The sequence below is a fragment of the Plectropomus leopardus genome, chromosome 4 (genome assembly GCF_008729295.1).
Source record: "Plectropomus leopardus isolate mb chromosome 4, YSFRI_Pleo_2.0, whole genome shotgun sequence".
NCBI lineage: Eukaryota > Metazoa > Chordata > Actinopteri > Perciformes > Serranidae > Plectropomus > Plectropomus leopardus.
In genome coordinates, this window is record NC_056466.1 from 13,127,405 (window position 1) to 13,150,434 (window position 23,030).

Consider the following 23,030-nt stretch of genomic DNA (forward strand, 5'->3'; position numbering starts at 1 on the left):
ACAACAAAGTTCAGCATCCACCAGGCACCATGGTCTGCCTGGGAGAGGATTCAGTACCAATGCGAATCTCTGTCTTACAGCTCATGCATGTCTCTTATGTAGGTACAAGCACCTACACATTTATCAGTAAACATTCCTCACCTACTGTGATCAATCACAAAAAAAACCCCAAGGGGCCATAGTCCATGTCATGTAAGCCTAGTATCAATATTCTACTCATCTGACTCCGAGACGTAATCATCCCTAGACCTCTGACGTCAAGATGAGACCCATACAAACAAAGCATAATACACCTCATATGGTAAACAATAATATGAAAAGGCAAATAAATAAAAATAAAGCAAAACAAAAACAGGCAAAAGAACAATTAAAACATGTGAAAAACAGATGTTACAATAATTACAATATACACGGTATACTGTCTTTTCAATAAAGTTTAACTGAGGAATAAATAAATAAATAAATGAATAAAACTGTTCTTATTAGGATGACTTCTAGCTGACATAGTAGATTGTCTGCCCCAAAAAAGTGTGTCCTTACTGAGGCTTGGATTTTGTTTGACATTTTATTTAAAATGACAAAATGACCCACCAAAGCATAGTTTTGCTTTGCTAAGAATGTGGCGTTATTTGTTGGGAAGTGTTTGTTTCCGTCATCTCACAGCACGACCGGGGAGGAGGAGCACGAGCAACCACATGTGCTCCCTATGCTGTCAAAAGCGGTTGCAGGGACGCATGCGCAGTATCGCGCCACTGCAGAAACAGACTCAATGACGTCACCCATTCAAAACAAGCAGGCAACAAGTCCAGACACACACCGACTGATCGCTGCTGGACAAGCGATGCACGACACACTCATCCGACCCACACAACCTGAGGACAGGACACACTGACAACATCCACGCATCAACACCGAGCTGTGATTATTGGACGCGCGCGCTCCGGCGTGTTTTGTAGCCGTCCTTGTTCCTCAAATCATCGGACTACCTGTCAGAGCGACAAAGTGACAAATTCACGGACGCTATCGCTGCAGATTTCTGGACCTGACGATGACCCTGGAGGATGATCTGACAACAGCGGCGGCGACGGGAAACGCGGCAGATGTGGAGTCCCTCCTGCGGGCAGGAGCTGAAGTTAACGGGGTCAACTGTTTTGGACGGACCGCTCTGCAGGTCAGTGTCACCAGATGAGCTTTATCGGCCCATAAAAGCGTCATTTTTGCAGCGAAACACCGCAAGCCTCTTAAAATGACGACCACTAATGCAAATAGAGGACACATTCCCGATCAGACAATTTCTAAAAATTTTTATTTATTTTTTGAAAAAGCAACGCACCTCAAAATAACGCACCGTCGCGTCTGTGTGGTGATCAAACTTAGACTCACTTTTATCGAGGACAAGGATTACATTTTACCTCCTGAATCAATTTCTCTCCAAGATAAATAAACTAGTAGAGTGTAGGAGCCTTTAGACGGATGCACGAATTATGCAACGGAGTAAATGTTACTTTGTAGGCCATTATTCATGTTTGCACTGCGTGTTTTGAACAGGCGAGAGTCCTTACATTTTGACAAGCACATAAAAGGCGTTGTGTTTTTGTTTAAAGTAGGTTAAATACATTCTTATCATAATAACGCTTCTTCATAAATCTTCACTTCCCAGAAAAATAACAGTTATCGATTTGGAAAGGCCCTTTCTAAAGTAGGCTATTAAAGCAACAAATGAGCTGATTTAACACCAAACACCTGCCCTACTGCTCACCTTCTTGAAAATCACAAACAGTGGTCTCTGTGTTATATTACTTTATGATAAAGATGCCTCTCAATATGCAGACGAAGTGGCTTTGAATCATAACTTGCAATCATCGAGATTGCACTATATTATTGTGAGCAAAAACTCAACTCTCTTTTTTTCTCTCAAGTCACTTTATTTCTCTTCAAAGTGAAAGAACGAAACTAAAGGAGCTTCATAAAGGCTGAGGTCAATACAGACGGATTTTGTCGAGGTTATATTACCTTGCTTTGGTGTTAAATGTGCTTACAGTGGCTCAGTTTTCTCCTTTATCTACGTAAAAATATTACTTCAGATGAATTAAATTGCAGTCCATGTGGGAAAATAGGATACTCTGCCTGATAGTCTATTTTTGGAGAGTCACTTAACAAAGCTCTCAATGTCCGTGTTATATAATTTTCAAAATATAGCCCATTTTCAAATTTGAAATATGTGTGTGTAAAAAATGTCTAGTTATTTGGTCAGTGGGGTTATATTAAATTGCTGGTCAAACTCCACACTCCGGTCCTTGCTCCTCAAGTGAAGATAAATGATTTTTTTTATGTTTTTACAAGCGTAATTAAATCAAATTAGCCTCTGACTCACGGTTATATTCTTATGAAGGTGATGATGATGGGGAGCACGTCGGTGGCTCAGATGTTACTGAAGCACGGAGCGGATCCCAACGTGGCGGACGGAAGCACCGGGAGCACCCCGCTGCATGACGCGGCCAGGACGGGCTTTTTGGACACTGTGCGGCTGCTGGTGCAACATCTGGCTGACCCGCAGGCCAGAGACAATAATAACTATCGGCCTGTTGATTTGGCCATACAGAACAGTCATACAGATGTGGCTGATTTTCTGCAGTCTCTGTAAAACCCTCACTGATGTGTGTTTTGAGTTGGGACTCACGGGGCTTAGAGAGACGGGGCCTGAGGAGGCCTCCAACCCGAACTTACATGGACTGTTTTGCTGTAAAACATTTTTTATTTATTTGTAAGATTTTTTTGCTGAATAGGTTTTTTTTTATTTTTAACGAAATCGGGGTATTCGCGTTGGGTCGCTGTTGTGACAAAATACCATGAGATCTAAAGCCTGGGGAATATTCAGTTCACAGGAACCTTAAAAACAATTTGTTGCAGATTTATCTTCTGTTGTAGGCTATAAAAGAAATATTCCAATAAGCATATAAGGAATAATGTCGTGTACAGTTTTACTTTAACCCTTTGAAGCCAAGAAAACTAATTTGATTTCTTTCAAAAACATAGGGGAAAGGCAATAAGCAACGAAAAACGACCCCCAAATTAGCAAGAAATAGTAAAAAATGTAATGTAATGTAAATATTTTTAGATATGTAATTATGATCATTATAAATATTTTTTCCTTTAGCTTTTTCTTTTTTTCCTAGACATTTTTCCTTAGCTTTTTAAGAAAACAGCAACAACAAAAAAATCTCACTCCTTGCATTTTGTGGAGCATTTCCTAAGATGCTCATTGCCTTTTGTCTCATGTTTTGGAAGACAACGCACCAATTTGCTCAGTGTCGAAAGGGGTAAAATAGGATCTCTTTTTTTTGCCACAAACCGCGCGAGATCACCGTCTTTCACATATTTTTTCCATGTCAAATATTTAACCAAATAACAGAAAAGCCATTTAGAAATGTTTTGCACATTGAACATTAGTGTCTAACTGATGCACTCTTCTGTAAGCATTATCTTTCCTGTTTGTACAAATGAGCCCGCATTTTATGCACTTTAATAAAAAAACATTTTAAGTGTTTTTAGGTAGACCTATCAACCATATTAAAAGCAGTTATTATGTTTCACATTTTGTCTCAAGATGGATTACTATACCGGATAATAATAATAAAAAAAACTAAGCCATGATTATTTGACTTAGCTTTGGATTTCAGTTGGGAAGTTTACACTACTTGAGAAACTACTTAAGCCAAACATGCAATTTAACACCCCAGGGCGATATTTACACGTTAGTTCGCTTACTTCTCCGTGGATGTGCTTTTGCTTAACAGGTTTTTAAGAGTATAGACTCAGTCAAATCAGACAGAGCTGATGTTTATCCTGACACTGCAGGGTAAATACTCATCGTGTTATTAGCTCTGGCCGAAGGTGAGTTTAAAGTAAAACACACCAAGAGGAACAATGATGTTGTAATCTTTTATCCGTTTATGATAACTGAAAAGTTTCGTTTTTTATCATCACACGGGAAGAAAACATGCTTGTGCACATTTTTAATATTATAATTCGACATAAATTGGTCGCCTTAAAAGACCACTAAAGTAGTACTATTATTTAGAATAAATATGTGTAAAAAGTATTTAATTTATAAAACGGACATCAGGTTAGCTGCACACTGATGTGTCGCCATTAATACCGTGTAATGCATTTTTTTTTACTTGCAGTGCAAAGTAATAGAAAATATTATGAATGCATAAATATGACTTTAAAAGTAGGTTACAGGCTATATTTTGGCGAGTTGAACAGCCCAATTTCAGCCTGGCGGTTTTTAAGTCATTATGCAACTACAGTGAGGTCAGACAACACCCAGAAAAGTCCCCCAAACCAGGAGGGCATAAAAATAAAATTAAAAAAAAAAAAGAAGTTTTTAGCTGGATGATAAATTCAGGTCAGACAGGTTTTTTTTTTTTTAATTATTCAGTTAGATCATTAGAAAACTCTCAGTTCAGGGGGACATACACATTATATAACATTTTTTTGCCTTTTATAAAAATTGTTTTATTGCACACTAGCCTTTTTGGCACAGACTCAATAGTATTCTACCCTGTGTTCCATTGCAGAGTATATGAGCATGTCTTTAAAAAACAGATGACAACATACATTTTAATCAGTTCAAGTTGCTTCAAGATTTTAATATTTTACTAACAACTTAAAAACTTCAGTTTTTACAGCATAATTTGCAGCATAATCCATTAATATTGTTGAAGAAAGGCATCGAAGAGGAAATACAGCTATTTCTAGATACTGTGCGGTGTGACGATGTTCAGGTGCAGAAAATGCAAATTAGAAAAGGGAAATGACAAAAATGAGTCGTAACAGAAGGCCCAGCACTCCAACAAAAAATGGCCAGTTTCATTTGATGCTGATGAATCTTACAGTTTATCGAAGATCGTAGGCGTGCAAAAAATCTGTCAGTATCAATAAATTGTTTTTTCAAAAGTACTCCATATACTGTCTGTTAGCTGACTTAATAACTAGAAAACAGTTTACATGTACAGTGCAGATCCTGTTCTATTTAGTCTAAATGGAATGCTGTTGGATTTTCATAAAAACAGTCATGAAGAGCAAATAAAAATGGAAATTTCCATAAAATCTAAAAAATGTGCCCCCAAAAGCAAAGATACAAGCATTCCTAATATTTATTACAAGATAAAATGTTGCTTAAGTGTATCCAGATATTTAAAAGATGTGACTCCAGTACATCAGATTCTACTGTAAAAGTGTTAGTTGTGACTAAGGCTGTCACAAACTATTCATGTGCTAAACTTCCAAAGTTTTTTTTTTTTATTATATTTTGCACTAACAGCAATAAAGTCACACATGGTTTACAGGCAAATATATAAATTGTACATGTTTACAGACCACAAAAAAATATAAATCCACAAAAAATAATATCTAGTATAATCTTTAGAAGACTTAAAATCTTTGTTGATCTTTTGAAATGTTTCGTACCTAAACAAGTGGTGGGACTAACGGAGAAGTGATAATACTGAGGATGGTTCCAGAGAAAAAAGAGTGACCTGTGGTTGAGTGTGGAGGTGGTTTAAATGTGCGCGTGTTTTGAGTTGAGAAATAAAAAACAGTGAAACTCCCGCTGATTACACAGCACATGCATTATTTATGTGAGGCACTTTTCTTATGATTCACTGATGACAAATCCACAGGCAGAGTTGAGTCCATGGTGGTGCGGGTGGTGTCCGGGATCCTTTTCTACTTCACTGTTTTCTGCACGCTTAGTGTTTTGGTAACATTACTGAGGACTGGGCCATTGACTGTAACAGAAGGAACAAAAATTATTTTTTTAACATGTATGTCACACAGACATGCAATAACTACTATATTTAGATCACAAGAAAAATCACCCAGTGTTTGTTTTAGGGTAGTCTGGGAAAAAAGTTAATGTTTTTAAAAAAGTTGAAGACAAAAAATGTCATAAATCATAAATTCAAAATGAGGCAGCTTTATTGCTACACTTTGTCAAAAGTGTAGTGTTTCCAGTAAATAAAAAAAAAAAAAAGTTCTATTTGTAAAATGTAACTACTTACCTTCTTGCAACCTCAAAGTACTTAAAGCATGTTCAAATTATTATTGCAAATGGATGCAAAGGATGAACCCGGAGTAAAAACACTCTGTTAGTCATTCAATTTTCTGAAGTGCAATTAATATAACTTTTAATAAACAAGTGCACTCTTGCTCACACATTTAATATCTTAATATCTTGGCAACACTTTGAATAGTCTGCATACAGATAGTTTATGAGTATTTGAAACATTTCAAAAGCATATTAGTTGAATTCAACAGTTCAAATGTTCTCGCTTTTTTCTGTATGTTTAACAGATTTGGGGGCTGCCCAAAGTGGTGCCCATGGGCCTTGCCCCCCCATAAGCTTCAATTTGGCATGCCAGATGTTTCTAGCAAAAAGAAAAATAAATTAAATAAATGCATTTTTAAAAAGTATCATATAAATCACTGTAATGCTGCTTTTATTATTTTGTGAGGTAAAAATGCTCATAAAATATGTAGGACCCCTAATAATAAATTATTTTTCATTATCTGAACACAGTGGGGAGAGAGACACTTTGTTTAGGAAGTCAGACGGGCACGAGTGAGGAAAAGATCGTTTTGCATCTTAATAATATAATTCAGTTAAGCAGATGTTTGCTTTTGTTCCGTGGATCACCACTTAGTTTCAGTTTTGGCCCTCCGAGAGGAAAAAGTTTAGACCCCCTGATGTAGAGTATATTTTACAAATCACATCTGCATATTCTGAATCATTTTGTAAAACTTGTGTTAATCAGTCAAGGTACTGTTCGCTCTAATGAGCTGTTGAAATGTTACAGAAATTCTACAAACTATCTATCGACATACTATTCAAATAAAGTGTAACAAATATCTTTACTACCACATATATAGAGTACAGTCTGTAATGTATATTACAGTTGTTGTGTGTTTACATGCTTCATGTTAAACCAGCTGAGTTTTATTTTCTTTAACAATTTAAAAAGTTGTTACACAGCACAAATGGCAGTGTGTGAGTCAGCCGCAGATGGTAGCGTGACAGCTCTCTTATGGCACGCGGGCTTCAAAGTAATAATCATGTTCATGAACGGTTGGTGTTTTGAGAGTGACAGTGCGCCAGATGGTTTAATCATTCTTTGAAACGCGGTTTAAGAAGAGGCTCGGTGAGAGAGAGGGCTTTATAAATGAGATCTAAGTGGAAGATAACCAGGCAAAAGGTAAACAGACCCTCTTTCACAATCTTTCCAAAGACCTACTGCGTGGAAATTAATCATCATAAAATCTGACATCTTACTTTCAAGGTCCTCATTGTCTGAGTCCAATCCATCTGACTAATCTGAGGTATTGCAGTCAGCAGGATACTGCTGGCTTTGTTGGCGTTCTCCTTCATCGTCTTCAGCACGTTGTCAACACAGACCTAGGACACAGGAAGAAAAACAGCCAACGTGTGATAAGAGTCACTTACAGAAATGCAAATTTCACTTCCTTTAAGTCTTACAGTCATTTTGTATTTCCCTAAAAATGTACAATGACATGTTGCTGATCCTTAAGACAATGTTGCACTGTGAATGACGTGAAATCAAAAGATCTGGATCGACATTTGTGGCAGCAGTTCAAAATGAGAAGGGAGACAACATCTTGTAAAAACAGAGCTGCTGTTGTGTTTAGAATATAAGAAGAGTTTCAGTAAGCATGCAGTGTTTCTCATAACGTTTAAAATGGAGACTGTACAAGAGTAACACGATTCATTTTATCCCCAAGTAAGCTGATCGGCTGCACTTTGTTGGGCTCGGCCGCCCTACGTCTCTAGTGTGCATGATCTATGGGCTCCAGATTGCAGAAGTAGTGCCGATAATCCCCCGACCATCGGAATAATTTTATATTCTTTATACTTTGGCTTCACTAAGAAACTCTCATGGGAATGAAAGAGGGCCTGTTTTCAATGCTGTATTCAGGTCTCTCGATACATCCATGACATGAATGGCACTGCTGTAATACAAATGTATTAATACTTTAAACTAGGCCAGGACCAACCAGTATAATCAAGATATGGCAAATATATGAAAACAAAACAATATTTGTAAAAAAAAATTAGTGTTCAGTGCAAAATGAGCTCTATTCTAGTGTTGGTCTTCACACAAAAAAAACTTTTTTAACGTTTTTAAGATTCTTTTTTTCTTTTTAACATGGCCCAGGCCTTTTTTGTATTTCAATTCAAGAAGAAAAGAACATTTTACTGCACAGTTGTCATGGTCCTTGCTCTGTCAGCAAGTTGAACTGGTGAAAGTGAAATTTAGTTTTATGTCAAGTTTATTGAAATAATGCAGACTGGCGAGTCAGCTCCAGAAACAGCCAGCAATAAAAGAGACAACTCACATCAGTGCAGATGTGAAGACCGGTCTATTGTTTTTCTGGCAGCCAGCTGTACTCCGGTGACTCATTATGAGTTTTGATGCGAGTGAGTCCTGAGCCATTTCATCTACTATGACACCGACAATAATCACATCATTCAGATAACTAACAGTGCTACAAGAAGTGGGGAACTAGCAATCATGTTTATATTTCTGCAGTAAAGAAACTGAGGCCTCAGTCACACTGAGAGATAAAAATCTTAAGTATATGTGCATGAAATAATGTTACATTAACATTGCTCAGCCGGCGTACAGTATACAATACAGTAAGTTACAACATTATTTCCGTCCTGGACTCTTTATCTCCTGTAACCTTAATTAACCCTTCCCTTGAGTGCTTTGTTTTCATGTCAAATTCAATGACTAGGTTCATGTTTTTGTGGTGTTTGCCAGGATGAAGACAGTGAAGCTGATGACTCAGTGTGACTCAACCTCCTCTGGCAGGGCCTCCACCGGAGGCTGGCAGGCAAGCTGACTGAGGGGGGGGGTGGTGTGTGGAAGGGGAGGCCAGGAGGTAGTATGAGTCTGGGAGGGAGGGGTGGCGGGGGGGGCGGAAGGATGTGGCGAGCGTTCTGCAACAGGAGGGGGAAGAGGTCAGCTGCAGGAACTCGGAAGTGGAGTTGTGAGTTTGGCTGGATCTGTGACAAATAAGCCAAAACTCGCCCACACGCAGTATATCAACTGCACTATCCAGAGTGTCTGACACAGAGAAGGTCACTCGGAAGCTGTACGAAGCCACAGATACTCCAGTCTGCTGACTGAGCACAGACGGTAAACAAACTATGTTGAGGACCAAACATTCTAATAACATTTAAAACACAGTCTGATCAATAAACTTTTTTTCCCCTCAATAATCATTGTTTTAGTGATGTGCCAACTTTACACACAGCAGAAAAAGGTCAAAAGTGTACTTGAAGTAATTTACCATTATGAGAGTAGAGACAATTTAACACACTTCCCCCAAGAGGAAGACAGAAAAGTTCAACTTGACAGGACTGCCTTTAAAGTGACAGTTATAACCAAAAAAGTGATTGTTTGGTATTTGCCATTTTATTTATTTATTTGTTAATCATATGTTTTCTTTGTTTTAGATGAAAGCAATTATGAATGTTAGATGCTGAATGTGTATCCAAAAAGTATTTGGCTATTTAATTGATAAAAAAAAAACCCCGGAGGAGGACCTCATGCATCCAAATGTTGTGTTTCCTGCTACATGAAGACACGGATCACTGCGGTTTACAGTAAACAAGGTCCTTTTGTTAAAAGCAAAACTCAGAATATCTCCCAGTCACAGAGAGTGAGGAGAAAAACAAGCTGGGGATTACTGCTGGCATCACCGCACCAAAGTCTCTTCATGTAAATGAAATAATAACAATATATACATTTAAATTCAAAACCAACAATAAAATATCAGATTCATGATTTTTTGTTTGTTTTCAGAAAAATAAAAACTCAAATCAAAAGTCTCAAAAGTCTTAAAAGAAATTTATGAAGAAGACTCAAGACTCATTATGTGGTGTTGGTGGGCATAAAATGTAGCAAATGTGAGCAAATGCTCACAGTTTTGATGTAAAATGGTCACAGTTTGCTTTGGTTCAGGGAAAGAAAATCATTGCGTCCTGCAGAGGTTGTGCCCATTTCAGTTGTTTGAAATTAGAACTGGCTGAATAACGAGTCCTGCTACAGCAAACAAAGATGTCCTTCTTTTGTTTAGCTCATAGTAAACGGACTTTCAGTCTCGTACATCTTTCGACAGTTTGTCTGTCTGTCGTCATTAACATTTTTCTCTGTGAGGACGTGTGTTGCAATCACACTTCCATTTCATAGCTAACGTAGGTCGATCAGATACAATTGAGCAATAATTGTTTTATTTTGCATGCGTTGGCGTCAGTGGTTCACACCTGTGCATTTTTATGATGCAACACAATGTAATCCGAAGAAATGTTTTTGCAGAGCCAATGGTTATGTGTCACGCACCCTCAGGGGTTCCTTGACGCTACTTTGGGAATCATTGGTCTGAAGTGACCTCTCCAACACTGTTCAAAGGAACTGCATAAATACAGAGACGAAAATCCCATAGAGAATATGTCAGCAGACGCAGAATGAATGGCTGGCAAGACACGGTCATACAGAGAAAATACCTCTATAAAGTTAAGACTAGAATGAACACAGATACCTCTGCCCTGTGTGTTCTTCTATTAGTCATAAACCATCAGATTAAACTAAGTAGTGAGTAGAGTATAAAGTGAAGGCTCAGCATCCACTGTAGCTCCAGGAGACCAAGATGTGGTTAGGATGATCTGCTCCCATGCTTTTCTGTCTTTGTTGTGATCGTTTCTGACATTTTTTAAAGAAGCTAAAGGAGTTGCAGTGATGTTTCGAGCGCCTTTCTAAAAAGATTTTCAACTACGGGCGCTCAGAGTGGCCTCACAAACAAGCCACAGCATTCTAATAAACGATGCTGGGCACTGCGTTTTTTTCTTTTACAGTCTCTCTTGATGGAGGAAAAAAAGAAAAAGAAAAAAGACGCTGGCTACCGTGTGGACACAGGCACTGACTTTTCCCTTTTCTAAATTCCTCCGAGAAGTGAACAGCAGTTGTTATTGGTTGTAATTAGGGATGTATGCTAATATTGGTACATCTGGTATCGGCTAATATTGGCTTTAAATTTAAATATAGAAATTGGCCAACATGCTGAATTATGCACCACGTCAAACTGATTTTTTTTTTTTAATAGACATTAATAGAACATCTACAAAACATCAACCTTTAGTATTTTTCTTATTTTGCACAATTAATGTGTATTAAATACTCTGAAAAGTATTGTATTTTATGTTTCCATCTAGAGTATGTCTGATATGAAGTTAATTCCACTATAGAAGAGACATGATGATCACTAAAATTATGTGGGGAAAGAAATTGGATATATCGATACTGGTATCGGTTATCGGCCAAGACATGATGAGAGCATGCTGTCCAATGAGCTAGTTAAGCAGCTTTGCCAGTAAGTTGGCCATAGGTAAAGATGGATCTGGGTCAGGTGTCAATCGCCAACTTTGTAAGTAAAAGTAGATGTTAAGAAAGTATAAAACCAGATGAAGTTATGGTGGATTACACATGAGATTAATAATAAAATGCTATATTTAGGTAATGGTATTAGCCTGTAGGTACCCTGCTCATAGCTTTCATCAAGAAGTTCTGCTGGTAAAAAATTCCAACGTGGTAGTGTTGGTAACTAAAGAAATCTAAGACAGCTAAAAGCAATTAACATAATTATGTGACACTACTGGCTGCACAGAAAAAAAAAAACAATAGGAAGGAAGTGATGTCACCAAAAGTGAGCCAACCGTACATCCCACTTTCCCAATACTGACTCACACAAGGCACAAACAAGGACAGAAGAGACATCAAAGTAATAAAAACGGCTGTAAAGACCTCCAGCCTGCCACTTACCGCCTCCTCATGCTCCTTCCAACAGTCGTAGTCTGTTGCCATGGCGATGCTGGCATAGCACAAGCCGGCCTCCTTGGCGAGGACCACCTCTGGCACGGTGGTCATGTTGATGACGTCAGCACCCCACTGGCGGAACATCAGGCTCTCGGACCGTGAGGAAAAGCGGGGGCCCTCAATGCTCAGCATGGTCCCTTTCACATGGCACTTGACCCCAAGACTCCGCGCCACCTCCACCAGCACCTGCACCGTGAATAGTTAGTGACCATCTCCATAAAGCCAATTGGAGAAGAGGCAGAATCTGTTAACATGGTTTCAATACCGGTTCATCTCATCCTCAAAATTGTGTTGTTAAAATAAACACCACCTGCTATGCTGTGTGGCATGATGACCCATACACTGTTTCAGACTGTTGAAGATATCAGCAGATATTTATTTTAAAAGACAAGGTTGCCTTTTTCACAAGATGTTTTTGTGGACCTTCCAATTTTACATGACTAATTGCTTTCAATATAAACAAACTTTTTTTTCTGCTTCAGGTTTTGCTTCCGCTGCAGGATGATTTTTTTGGCAAACTCAATTTGCACTTTTTATACAGTATTTCTGAAAATTAGCAACAATATGGCAGTAAAAAAGCTGATAAAATCTGTGTAAATTAACCGTATTATAAATGGATTTTATAACATGGAAAATACTTGACCTGTGTCTTATCTATTATATTCATATATCACCATTCATGTATATTGTTTATGGGACGAGATTTCAGCTATAGCTTTAAGAGTTTAAAGTTTAAAAAAAATAGTAAATGAATCTTGTTTGGATGCTGTTACATTTTGCTTGCTCAAAAGACAAAAAGGATGAAGTCTTATCAAAGTTCAAAAACTGTATCTACATGATGTATATGAGATCTGAGCATTAAAAAGATGCCTTTTATTCATGAATGCACTCCTTTAATGTCTATCAAAATTGGTTCAGCTGTCTGCAATTTGACTCCAAACCCTGCAGCTTTTTTCCACCTCAACACTATCTTCACCCTTCTGGACTAATCATTTGGTCGGGCTAACTCATATCATTGTTGAGGAGAAGAAGAAATTATTTTGACATAATATCATGTTACATAAATTAAATATTTATGCATAAAAAAAATTATACTAAAAAGTAAAAAAAAAAAAATCATTTAAGAATAATTTTGTAGAACAATTGCAAGTACAAAAGCTGCAGTAGTGCAGGGCGTGACATGTAAAATGGGATATATGCACAGGTATTTGAGGACTCACCTCTCTGGTTCTGTTGCAGAAAGGCTCAGCCATGGGGATGTGACAAACTCCTGGAGGGCTGGTGGGCTGCCCGTCATACAGTGTCTGAGCTCTCTTCGTAGTCCTGGCAAAAACCAAAAAGTTATTGTATGAGTAAGTCGAATCTGAACTAACCTTCTACAACACATAAGTCACACAATGACATCAATCAGGCCAGAGGAAGACCAACGACTCCCGTGTTCAGGGAAGTAAAATGACAGTTTTTGTCACTGGAGATTGGCTTTGAAAGGAGCATTAATAACTTTCATTGTTGGTCAGTTTCCTGTCAGGAAAAAAACCTTTTGATTGAATAAGAATCAGAAATACTTTATTGATCCCTGGGGGGAGATTGTGGTTTGTTACAGTCGCTCTGATGCCAACCTAAAGAATTACAGCAAGTAGAAATAAGTACCAGCACAAGTATGTAAAAATATAAATACAGTAATAGTAACAATTAGTACATTACGTAAATATTTTTTTAAAAAAGTATAATGTGCTGAACATGTAAGTGTTTAAAAATATAAATGTAAAGAAATACATAAATAGACAATTAGAACTAATATGTGAATATTTAAATCATAATATGGATAATGTGCAGAGTGTGAAGTGTCGAACATATAAAACTAGTATGTAAGTATAAATCTGAAAATATAAATGGGTGTGCAATGCTACAGTGAACGACAGTTATATACATAAGTAAGAATACAATAAGAATATATACAATATACACAATATATCACATGTGAAATAAAGCCTACATTCAAGAGTTGGAAGAATAAGTTGCACATTTGATTAACTGCACAGAGGACTGCTGTAGTTGAAATATTGCACCAAATATAGATAAATGAGACTTATAGTATACCGTAGTGGTAGTAGAAGTACTACTTTAAACTGTTCATCATGTTATGCACAGGCCTTTCACAGCTATCCAGGACTATAAAAGCACTGACTGAACAGCCGCAGCTTTGGTCTCCTGCACCACGGCAACAACGGTCGTCCAGTTTCCAGCTCTGCTGAGTCATAGGGGTTCCACCAGGCACAGCGCCAGCCTGCCCCCCTTCAGCTCTTTATGGAGCTGGGTCATGAGTATACAAGAGACTGACTCACTTAGCCCAGTGACCTGACAACATCAGGGGTTTTGTGTCTCCCTGTATACCCTCAGCTTGTTTCCCAAGAGCTGAGTTCTAATTGAGTGTTTGGTTATTTCAGAGTATATAGATCATAACGTAATGGAGTGATAATGGAATAACTGGAATTCTCAGTATTGCTGATTCATTGTATAACTTGGGTGTTTTTCCATCTTCACAGGAACTTCCAAGTCATACCACAATTATCTCAGACATCCAAAATATGAGCATTTGCGCTGAAGGTAATCTTTTTAAATTGATGCCCAACCCTATCTGTTACTCATAGCCCTGGCATTAGAAGACTGAAGACATTGCTGAAATAGACTGAGCCAGCTGCAGCTCCACCCTGCTGAATTCACTAACAGTAGTGTGTGGGATAAACAGTGAGCAGAGTACAATGTCTGTTTATGCTATAGAAATCAAGTTATCTGGGGCTCGCATTTCAGAATCATTGTTGCAAAGAATGGCTCCCACAGCCTATAATTATCAAATATTTAAATTATTCTTAAAATGCAAAAAGGATGAGCTATGGACTAAGCATATATAAACCGCAACAAAATTCAATTCCATCACTTGAAAGATCTGATGCTTTAGGAAATCATAACTCTTTTCAGATTTTGTTACCAATGATATAAACTCTATTTTGAGATTTTGAAATGCGACGTCAGAAAAAACAATACATAAAATCCCACTTTCTGGGTCTTTGATTCAAGATATTTTAAACCAAAACAAAGCCCTGATTTTTTGGATGAATAAAATTAATGCCTTTTTTGACTTTTCCAGTGTGAGTAGGAACCTTGTTAATGTCAAAACAAAGCAGGAGAATTTCAATCACAAGCAAGTAACAAGCAAGCAGTAGTGACATCACAAAGTTGGAATCGATAAAATGAGGCCTTAACAAACAAGCAGTCACATGCTGCCGGACAAGTCTGAACAAGTCCCTGCAAGCCGCTTCCTCATTTCTAATAAGTAGATCTTGTCTGTGCTTGATGCTGGTAGTGGAGCGCTTCACAAATAGGGGCAAGCAAAACCACAGGCAATGTGATGCTGCCGTTTGTAAGCGTGCAGGGGAACACACTGACACCACTGTGGGAAGGATAAGGGCAACTCACTGGTGACATAAGGCATCCTACTTGATCAGCACTTTTCACTGCACATTAAATGGAATTTGTGTATTCATTCAACAAAGAATCTCACACACCCACAGGATCATGCTACACATATAAGCCGCCTGGAGGTCAGACACTGCTGAGAGAGAAAGCTTTCCCATGTCAGAGTAACAGAAAGACACTCTCAGGTTTTCCACCAACTCTAAGGAAGAATGGGCGTGAATTTCTAGCAAACAAAAACCACAAAATTGAGAGTTTTGCTGCGACTGAAGACTATGAAAAAATAAATATGGGTATTATTTTACACATATAGATAGACAGCAACCATGCACTCCAGTTCATTTGTGGTCAACATGCACGAAAATAAGTATCAAAACAATCAATAACTATAAGAGGGTTCCCACACATTTTTACGGATAAAATTTCAAAAACTTTTCAAGGACCCTTTATAACTTGCCAAACTTGCCTATCATTTTTTAAATATACCAGAAGCAACTCTATTCAGATGTAATTTTCACTAGCTGGCAAACATGAGTGGAGAGACCGAGCATGAGGACAAAAAAACGAATAAATGTATATGATGCTGAACACAACATTATCCAACACAGGGCGCATATTAGAGCTGCTGTATGTCGACAGCTACACAAGATAAAATTGCTTTCATGTTACATTAGGAGAGTTATGCCTACAGGATTACTGTGACAATTTATGACACACAACAAAGTTCCATGACTTTTCCAGAACTTTCAATGATTTTTACTAATTCCACGACTTTTTCAGGCCTGGAAAATGTAATGGTAAAATCTGATGACTTTTCAGGGTTTTCCATGACCATGGTGACCCTGATACAAACTGTTAATATTACAGGAAGTAAATCAAATCCAATATGTAGGAAGGAAAATTCATCTTCATGTGAACAGAGCTCTACATAGCAGCATCATAGCAACGTGATATTAGCTCTGTAAAGTGAGTGAATGAGAACTCAAGGCTGAGAGTCTCACAACTCAGAGAAAGTGATACACTAAATGAGACATGAGACAAACAGGAAGGAGCCCTGACTGTTGACAAAAATATCACTAAAATAATCACATTGCTGTCAACCGTTTCCACAGGAGGAATGTCACGGTGACAGCCGCACTTCTAATTCTCACTGAAGCCCCGAGCAAACTATGACGTTACTTCAATTCTTCCCTCTTGACACTGTAGTAAACAAACACTGGCTCTGTCAAAAGTTTCAGACGTGGTGAGTAATGTCCTTCCCTCCTTTCTCACTCAGCTATCTGGACACTCTTGTCACACTGTAACATGAATCACACCAGTGAGATGTGTGTGAAGATGCCTGAACTTGTCATACCAGAGACAGTCATTACAGCATTTAAACAACAACAATCTAGGACAGAAGGTCAAACTATTTCAGGAAACACCTTAAGACTGTTCATGAAATGTTAATGTATAGAGAATCACTCACAAAATAAGGTCAGTCCATTAAAATAAGTTATTAGTTAGTTTAATTTAAGGGTGTGCACAGTCATACAATATGATATGACATGATTGTTGTATTTTATTAGCTGTGCTAGAAACAAGAAGGCTACTGTATGTCACTTGTATAATTTAAGCATCTTATATACATAAAGAGGTGTGAGTGGACAGTGTTGAAAGTGGTACTAAGCTCTTAAACGGATTTCGGACATGGAGTGGTCTGTGGAGAGGTAAAGTACGATGGTACGATGTACCCCAGGAATTAGTCAAAAAACCCAGAAATTAGTTAGCATTTAGCATCCCGAAATTAAGTGTTGTGGTTCATACAAGCTTAACAGACTTTCACATTTTGTTCTACGACATAAAATACGAAGTAAATACCCCACTCACGAACTGTGAAGCTTTTTTCTTAAAAAAAAGGCGGTTGCAAGGGGCTAAATGAGACATCACACCTAACACGGCTTTACAGCCTCGTGGTGGTGACATGAAGTCATGCGACCGTAGTGTAGTTTGTTTATTGCCTAAAATTAGCTTTTTCCTTCTGGTCCTTTCTGGCTTCAAAAATCACAGAAAACATTTGTGAAGATTATCTTGCTGAAGAAAACATGTGAGTATCATAAACCTCTGTTTGCCACAGAGCTTATTATCAACAGTAATCCAAAATCCAAAGGAAATTTTTTAAAGGCTTTTTGACGTGGGAACCAGGGCGACGCAAACTTCTAAGTTGATTTACTGGTTGAAATACATCAGGTAAGATAATGTTACATTTTTGCCAGGAACATAGCTGAGTTACCTCGCTAGCTGGTGTAGGTAACGTACATTGTGTGGGATGAAAAATGTAGCTCACTGAGCAGTTTCACACGAAACTAAACTATAGTGTTCTTGACTTGAAAAATCATCTTCTAAACTGACAAACATCATATGTGCACAATTCAAACTGGAGCAGAAAATGATCTGTCTCTCTGAATTGACTATTGTATTATTATTTTTCAAATTAAGTCCAGTGGGGAACACAAGAAGGAGATGGACTTTGTGTCTCTGTTGCCTGGTTTCTGTAGATTTTTGTCCTGACTGGCAGGTGTGTGGCAAATTAAAGTCTCCACGTTGCTTTTAGTCCAAATACACTTTTCTGAACCACAGCTCTGTACTGACAGTGATAGAGGGGGTCATATGCAGGGTTCCTGCAGATTAAGGCAAGGTAGATTTAAGACTTTTTCAGACTTTTTAATGCCAAGAAAGAAATAAGTTTAAGACCAATTTTCTAATGTTCAAAATTGAAGAAGGACAATTATTTAGTGTTTATTATTGTAACATAAAACATGACTTTTTATGTCCAGTGAAATAGTTAGATTATCAATGTCAAATGTTGAAAAAACATTTTAGAGTGGAACTAGAGTGGACCCTGAACATATTATGTTATCATTAATTTCAATCGATTTATTAAATTATTCGACAAAAACAGATGTTACCAATTATTTTTGAGATTTTACGATGCAACGTCAAAAAAACCCCAACATGTCTAAGCATTTTTAAGACTTTTGAAAGATTAATTAAAAGCTATTTAATACCAATTAAGGCCTTATTTTTAGATGAATGAATTCAATACCTCTTAAGACTTTCTAAGGACCCACGGGAATCCTGGTCATATGCTTACAGAGAATAAACAGGTATGGTGGGACTGAAATTGGGATCAAGTTCTGAAAAATAGTTGGGAAAGATGGATTGTCTCAACGTATGTGTGTACAGTAAGATCACACAGCTGGTTTTCTTTTAACACCAGGAAAACTAGAAATACCACCTCAAGGTCGTACGCCTCTACCAACCAGTCAAGTTAGAGTTTACATCCATGTCTGTCCGGGCTCATGTGTAGCCATTACAGCTGACAGCACTTCAAATATTGATATTTCTGCAAAGAAGCTATAGGGCTAATATTTAAGCTAATACTTACAGAAATATTAGCAAATATTTCTCGCTTTTTTTAAAGATGTGTTAAAGGTGTGGTTGAGTTTCCAGTATTACCCTCCAGACACCCCGAAAGCAGTTAGAACTGGTTACAACTGGGAAATATGGCTTTTGTTGGCTTGTTTTCATTGCGATTTAAAAAAAAAAATCAAATAAATTATGTTACCATTTATTTTGAGATTTTACAATGCAATGTCGAAAAAAACCCCTCAAAATAATACTAGCCATGTCTTAGCAATTTTAAGACTTTTGAAATACTGATTAAAGACACTTTAACACTAATCAAGACCTTATTTTTATATGAATGAATTCAATACCTTTCAAGACTTTATAAAAACCTGCAGGAACACTGTGCAATTATTTTAATTTCAACAAGATATTTTCAGTTATCCCAACTAAATGTTAAAAAACTAAACCTATTATTAGGTGCCTATTACTGAATAAATAAAATGATTTATATTTTCATTTTACAGAGCAAAGGCTTTACAACTTTCCCCCATGCAGCCTGTTCCCTTTGTGAAGATGAATTGAATATTTTTCAGACTTTGGAGTCAAGATCTTTGATAGAATTACTGCTAGACAATAACTTTAGAAATAGATAGCCAGAATTTAATTTCAGTGCTCTAAAATTATGTTTCCTACGTGTCGCTCACCTGTCAATGAACTGATCGATGATGACAATGTCTCCCGGCTGAATCTCCTCCCGCAGTGAGCCACAGGCCGTGGTGACCAACAGATGTGTGCAGCCCTCTTCTCTGAGGGCCCAGATGTTGGCCTGGTAGTTCACATTGGACGGCATTATAGTGTGTTGTCTCCCATGCCTAAATGAACAAAAGAAAAAACATTCAAAATATATATTGTTTATTTGTGTTCACTTTTTAGATGATGATGATTTTTAGACTTGTGTTTACATTTTTAGATCAATGTCAGAAACATGAAAATATACACTGTGCTCGGCCCTTCATGGTTAGATTGTGTGAAATATTCAGGAGATGCAGTATCAATGAATATCCACTAGATGGTGCTAAGAGAAAACACCCTTCTTACCTTGCAAGGAGCACACAGTCCACGTTTTTTATCTTCCCCAGTATCAGAGCATCAGACGGCTGTTTTAAAAGGAGCATAACAATCAGTCATTTACAGGCACAATAGGCCAAGATGCCAGTAAAGCTTCTTGTTTGCACTTCTGTATTTAACAAGAAACATCCTTGGACCACAAATTCACGAAACATAACAAACCTTTCCATACGGTGTGTCAACATAACGTTCAGTCCTTCCCTCCAAGATATCCGGATCATCAAGGCCTGAACCACCAATTATTCCAATCTACAGAAAAAGGAGAAAGTCACCAACACACACAAATACGAGGCAATCTATATCCGACCAAAACATTTCCATTTGCACACCAATTTAAAAATTTTCCGTAATTTGTTTTAAATAAAGTATAAGGGAAAAGGGCATAGATAAAAAAATAAAACCTTTCACTAACTCATAACTAACTGACAAACGTTAAGACTCCAGTGACATTACTTGATGCGGTTATTTCCCCCTAAAGGAAAAACTTCTGTGTTTGCACACATTTACAATACTGTTTATATTCAGTTAACTGCATTGCCCCAAAGGTATAGTTTATTTACTCAAGTGCTATACTTCTGCTTTAACTTCACAGGATTGGATTTTGTACTTCACTACATTCATTTGACAGCTGTATTAGTTACTAGTACTTTGCAACTTGATATACTGCATCATCATATAGCAGGTTCTAAAATATGATGCAGTATAGATAGAGTATAGATAAAACTACTAACAGTGTGGCAAATTGTTAAAATTGGTTCCAACTGAGACCAGCTACAAAACTGCTGCTTGCCAATTTTGTCAGTGAATTTCTTATAGTCATACCCCAATATTACAACATGCTGTAGCGTTATTGTTGCTGTAGTATAATATAATTTGCTGGTAATATTTTTAATAACTCAAAGCTTTCTGCATGGTATTGCTACTTTCAGTTGAGAAAAAGAAAGTGGTTGAGAAAGTATTCAGATGTTTTACTTAAGTCAGAGTACTAGTACCACACTTTAAAAATATTCTGCTACAAGTGTGTCACAGTAAAAATTCCTCCCATGCTGACACTTTCTTTGCAGTTATTAATTAATTTTATTGGCAATCATTAAATTAAAATGCTGATGCAGATCATCTGCAAAATGCCAAATATCGGCCCCAACAATCAACCAGACCGATAATCTTGCGACCTCTATTGAATAAATGTATGCAAGTAAAATCAGTAAAATCTGCGACTGTTATAAATTACTAAATCACTAAATTATAAATAATTATACATTACTGTAAAAGCAGAATTTTATTTTAGTTTTTTAAACTATTCTGTACAGGACTGCAAGTGCTGTCTTTTTCCTTCTCGTTCTAGCTGTGCTTGTGTAATCCGTTGTGTTTAATAAGACAACATGTTTTATTAGCTGTGTGTTATTTTTGTATGCAAACTTTAACTCTGTAAACAGGTAACTAAAGCTTTCAGATGATTGTAGTGAAGTAAAAAGTGCATTACTTTCCTCTGAAATGAGGTGGAGCAGAAGTACAAAACTGCATGAAACGAAAAAAAAAAACAAGTAAAAGTATCCCATATTTGTTAATCATAATAAATGTATCATTTTGTTATTTGTCAGATTATTCTTTAAAAAAGGACTTAAAACAATCCTTTTTAGCAGAACATATGACTTTTAAGTAACCTCTTGCTGGCGGCTCTACTTGCTTTTGTGCTCATATTTTTTACTTTAAATATGCTTTTATGTGTTTTTTTTTCTAATACCTTAGCACTTTCTGATTTGTTCCAAATGTAAAGTGCATTATAAATAAAATGGATTATATTTGCACTTAAGTACAATCCTTGAGTACAGTCAGTTGTCTTCACTCCACCACTGTGAGCACATGCTGACAGCTGTCACGTGCAAAATCAACCGCACCTGAGACGGCTCACCTTTAACGTTAGCTACCACACTGACAGAGCAACACTGCAGTTAGCAGGTATATGTTAGCTTCAGTCATTAAAGCCGTAAACTTTAAAATCTGCACACTGCACGTTCAGCTTTGCTAGCTAGTACACTGTGATGCTAACAGCTAGTTAAGAGCTTTTCCCGCACTTCAGGTTTGTCACAGCAGCATCTGGTGTGTCACCTAGCTAAGTGCTCTCTCTGAATTAGCTCCGTCTGTGTCACCAAACACACCATGTTCAGTTCGTAAGAATTTTAACATGACATTAAATTTTCCGATATTACCTTAATGGGTGCCGGGGAAGCCATGACGACGCCGTTCTTGTCTATAAAAGTGAAGATTTGTGAAGAAGTTGTGAGGAGGAAGGACCCTTTATAGCCACAAGCTATAACCGTTACATCCGCCATATGCGGCTTCCTGTTTGCTTGCCTTCAAAATAAAGGTATGGCAAAAAAAAAACAAAAAAAAACAAAAAACATTTTATTCAGAGAATGGGTTTCTTAACCCTTTCAAACCTGAGCAAATTGGCTTGATTTTTTATTTTATTTTATTTTTTTATAAATAGCTCGAAATTAGTTAAAAAATGAATGAAAAAGAAAGGAAGAAAGAAAATTGCCTGAAAATTAATTACAAAAAAAAAAAAAAAAATGATTATAATAAGTCTTTTTTCCTTTCCCTAGTTTTTGAAAATAATTTTCTAAATCTATTAACTTCTTACAAGTTTTTTAAACAAATTGGTCATTGCCTTTTTGATCATTTTTTTTTTAAATCACACAAATTTGCTCAAGGTTCAAAGATTTAAATACTTGTAAAATGCCACAAAAAAGGTTACCTTTTACACTCAATTATTCAATCATATTGTGAACTGATGACTCCTCACAGTCCTATTTTATGGCTGTTTCATACTAAATTAATGCATAACAATGATGGTACAGAACAAATAATAAGCTGTACAATCAACCCAAATAGTGAATACAAAAAACTGCAGGAAGTTTGTGTAAAATGAGAGATTTTGATGCATTTTGTGCTGATTATTTCCTTATTTCCTTTATTTTAAGAACATTTTCATTTGATTGTTTGTATTATATATGTATATTATTTTTATTTTAAACTATCATATATGCCTAATAGGCTTTTCTTTTTTTAACAAAC

The 23,030-nt window shown here is 37.0% G+C and overlaps 2 protein-coding genes across 2 annotated transcripts; one reads left to right on the top strand and one right to left on the bottom strand.

The window, feature by feature from the left end:
- The first annotated feature begins 796 nt into the window (after positions 1-796).
- On the top strand, positions 797-3,056 carry cdkn2a/b (cyclin-dependent kinase inhibitor 2A/B (p15, inhibits CDK4)). Its single transcript, XM_042485617.1, has 2 exons — positions 797-1,171; positions 2,393-3,056. Exons 1-2 carry the CDS (start codon positions 1,049-1,051, stop codon positions 2,642-2,644), a joined length of 375 nt encoding a protein of 124 aa, XP_042341551.1. The 5' UTR covers positions 797-1,048; the 3' UTR covers positions 2,645-3,056.
- Positions 3,057-4,495: 1,439 nt separating this feature from the next.
- Positions 4,496-22,292, bottom strand: LOC121942550 (methylthioadenosine phosphorylase). The gene is made up of 8 exons (XM_042485793.1): positions 22,163-22,292; positions 20,115-20,201; positions 19,923-19,981; positions 19,529-19,696; positions 13,181-13,283; positions 11,907-12,146; positions 7,337-7,459; positions 4,496-5,795 (listed from the first exon to the last, which is right to left on the bottom strand). Exons 1-8 carry the CDS (start codon positions 22,283-22,285, stop codon positions 5,757-5,759), a joined length of 942 nt encoding a protein of 313 aa, XP_042341727.1. The 5' UTR covers positions 22,286-22,292; the 3' UTR covers positions 4,496-5,756.
- Positions 22,293-23,030: the final 738 nt, after the last annotated feature.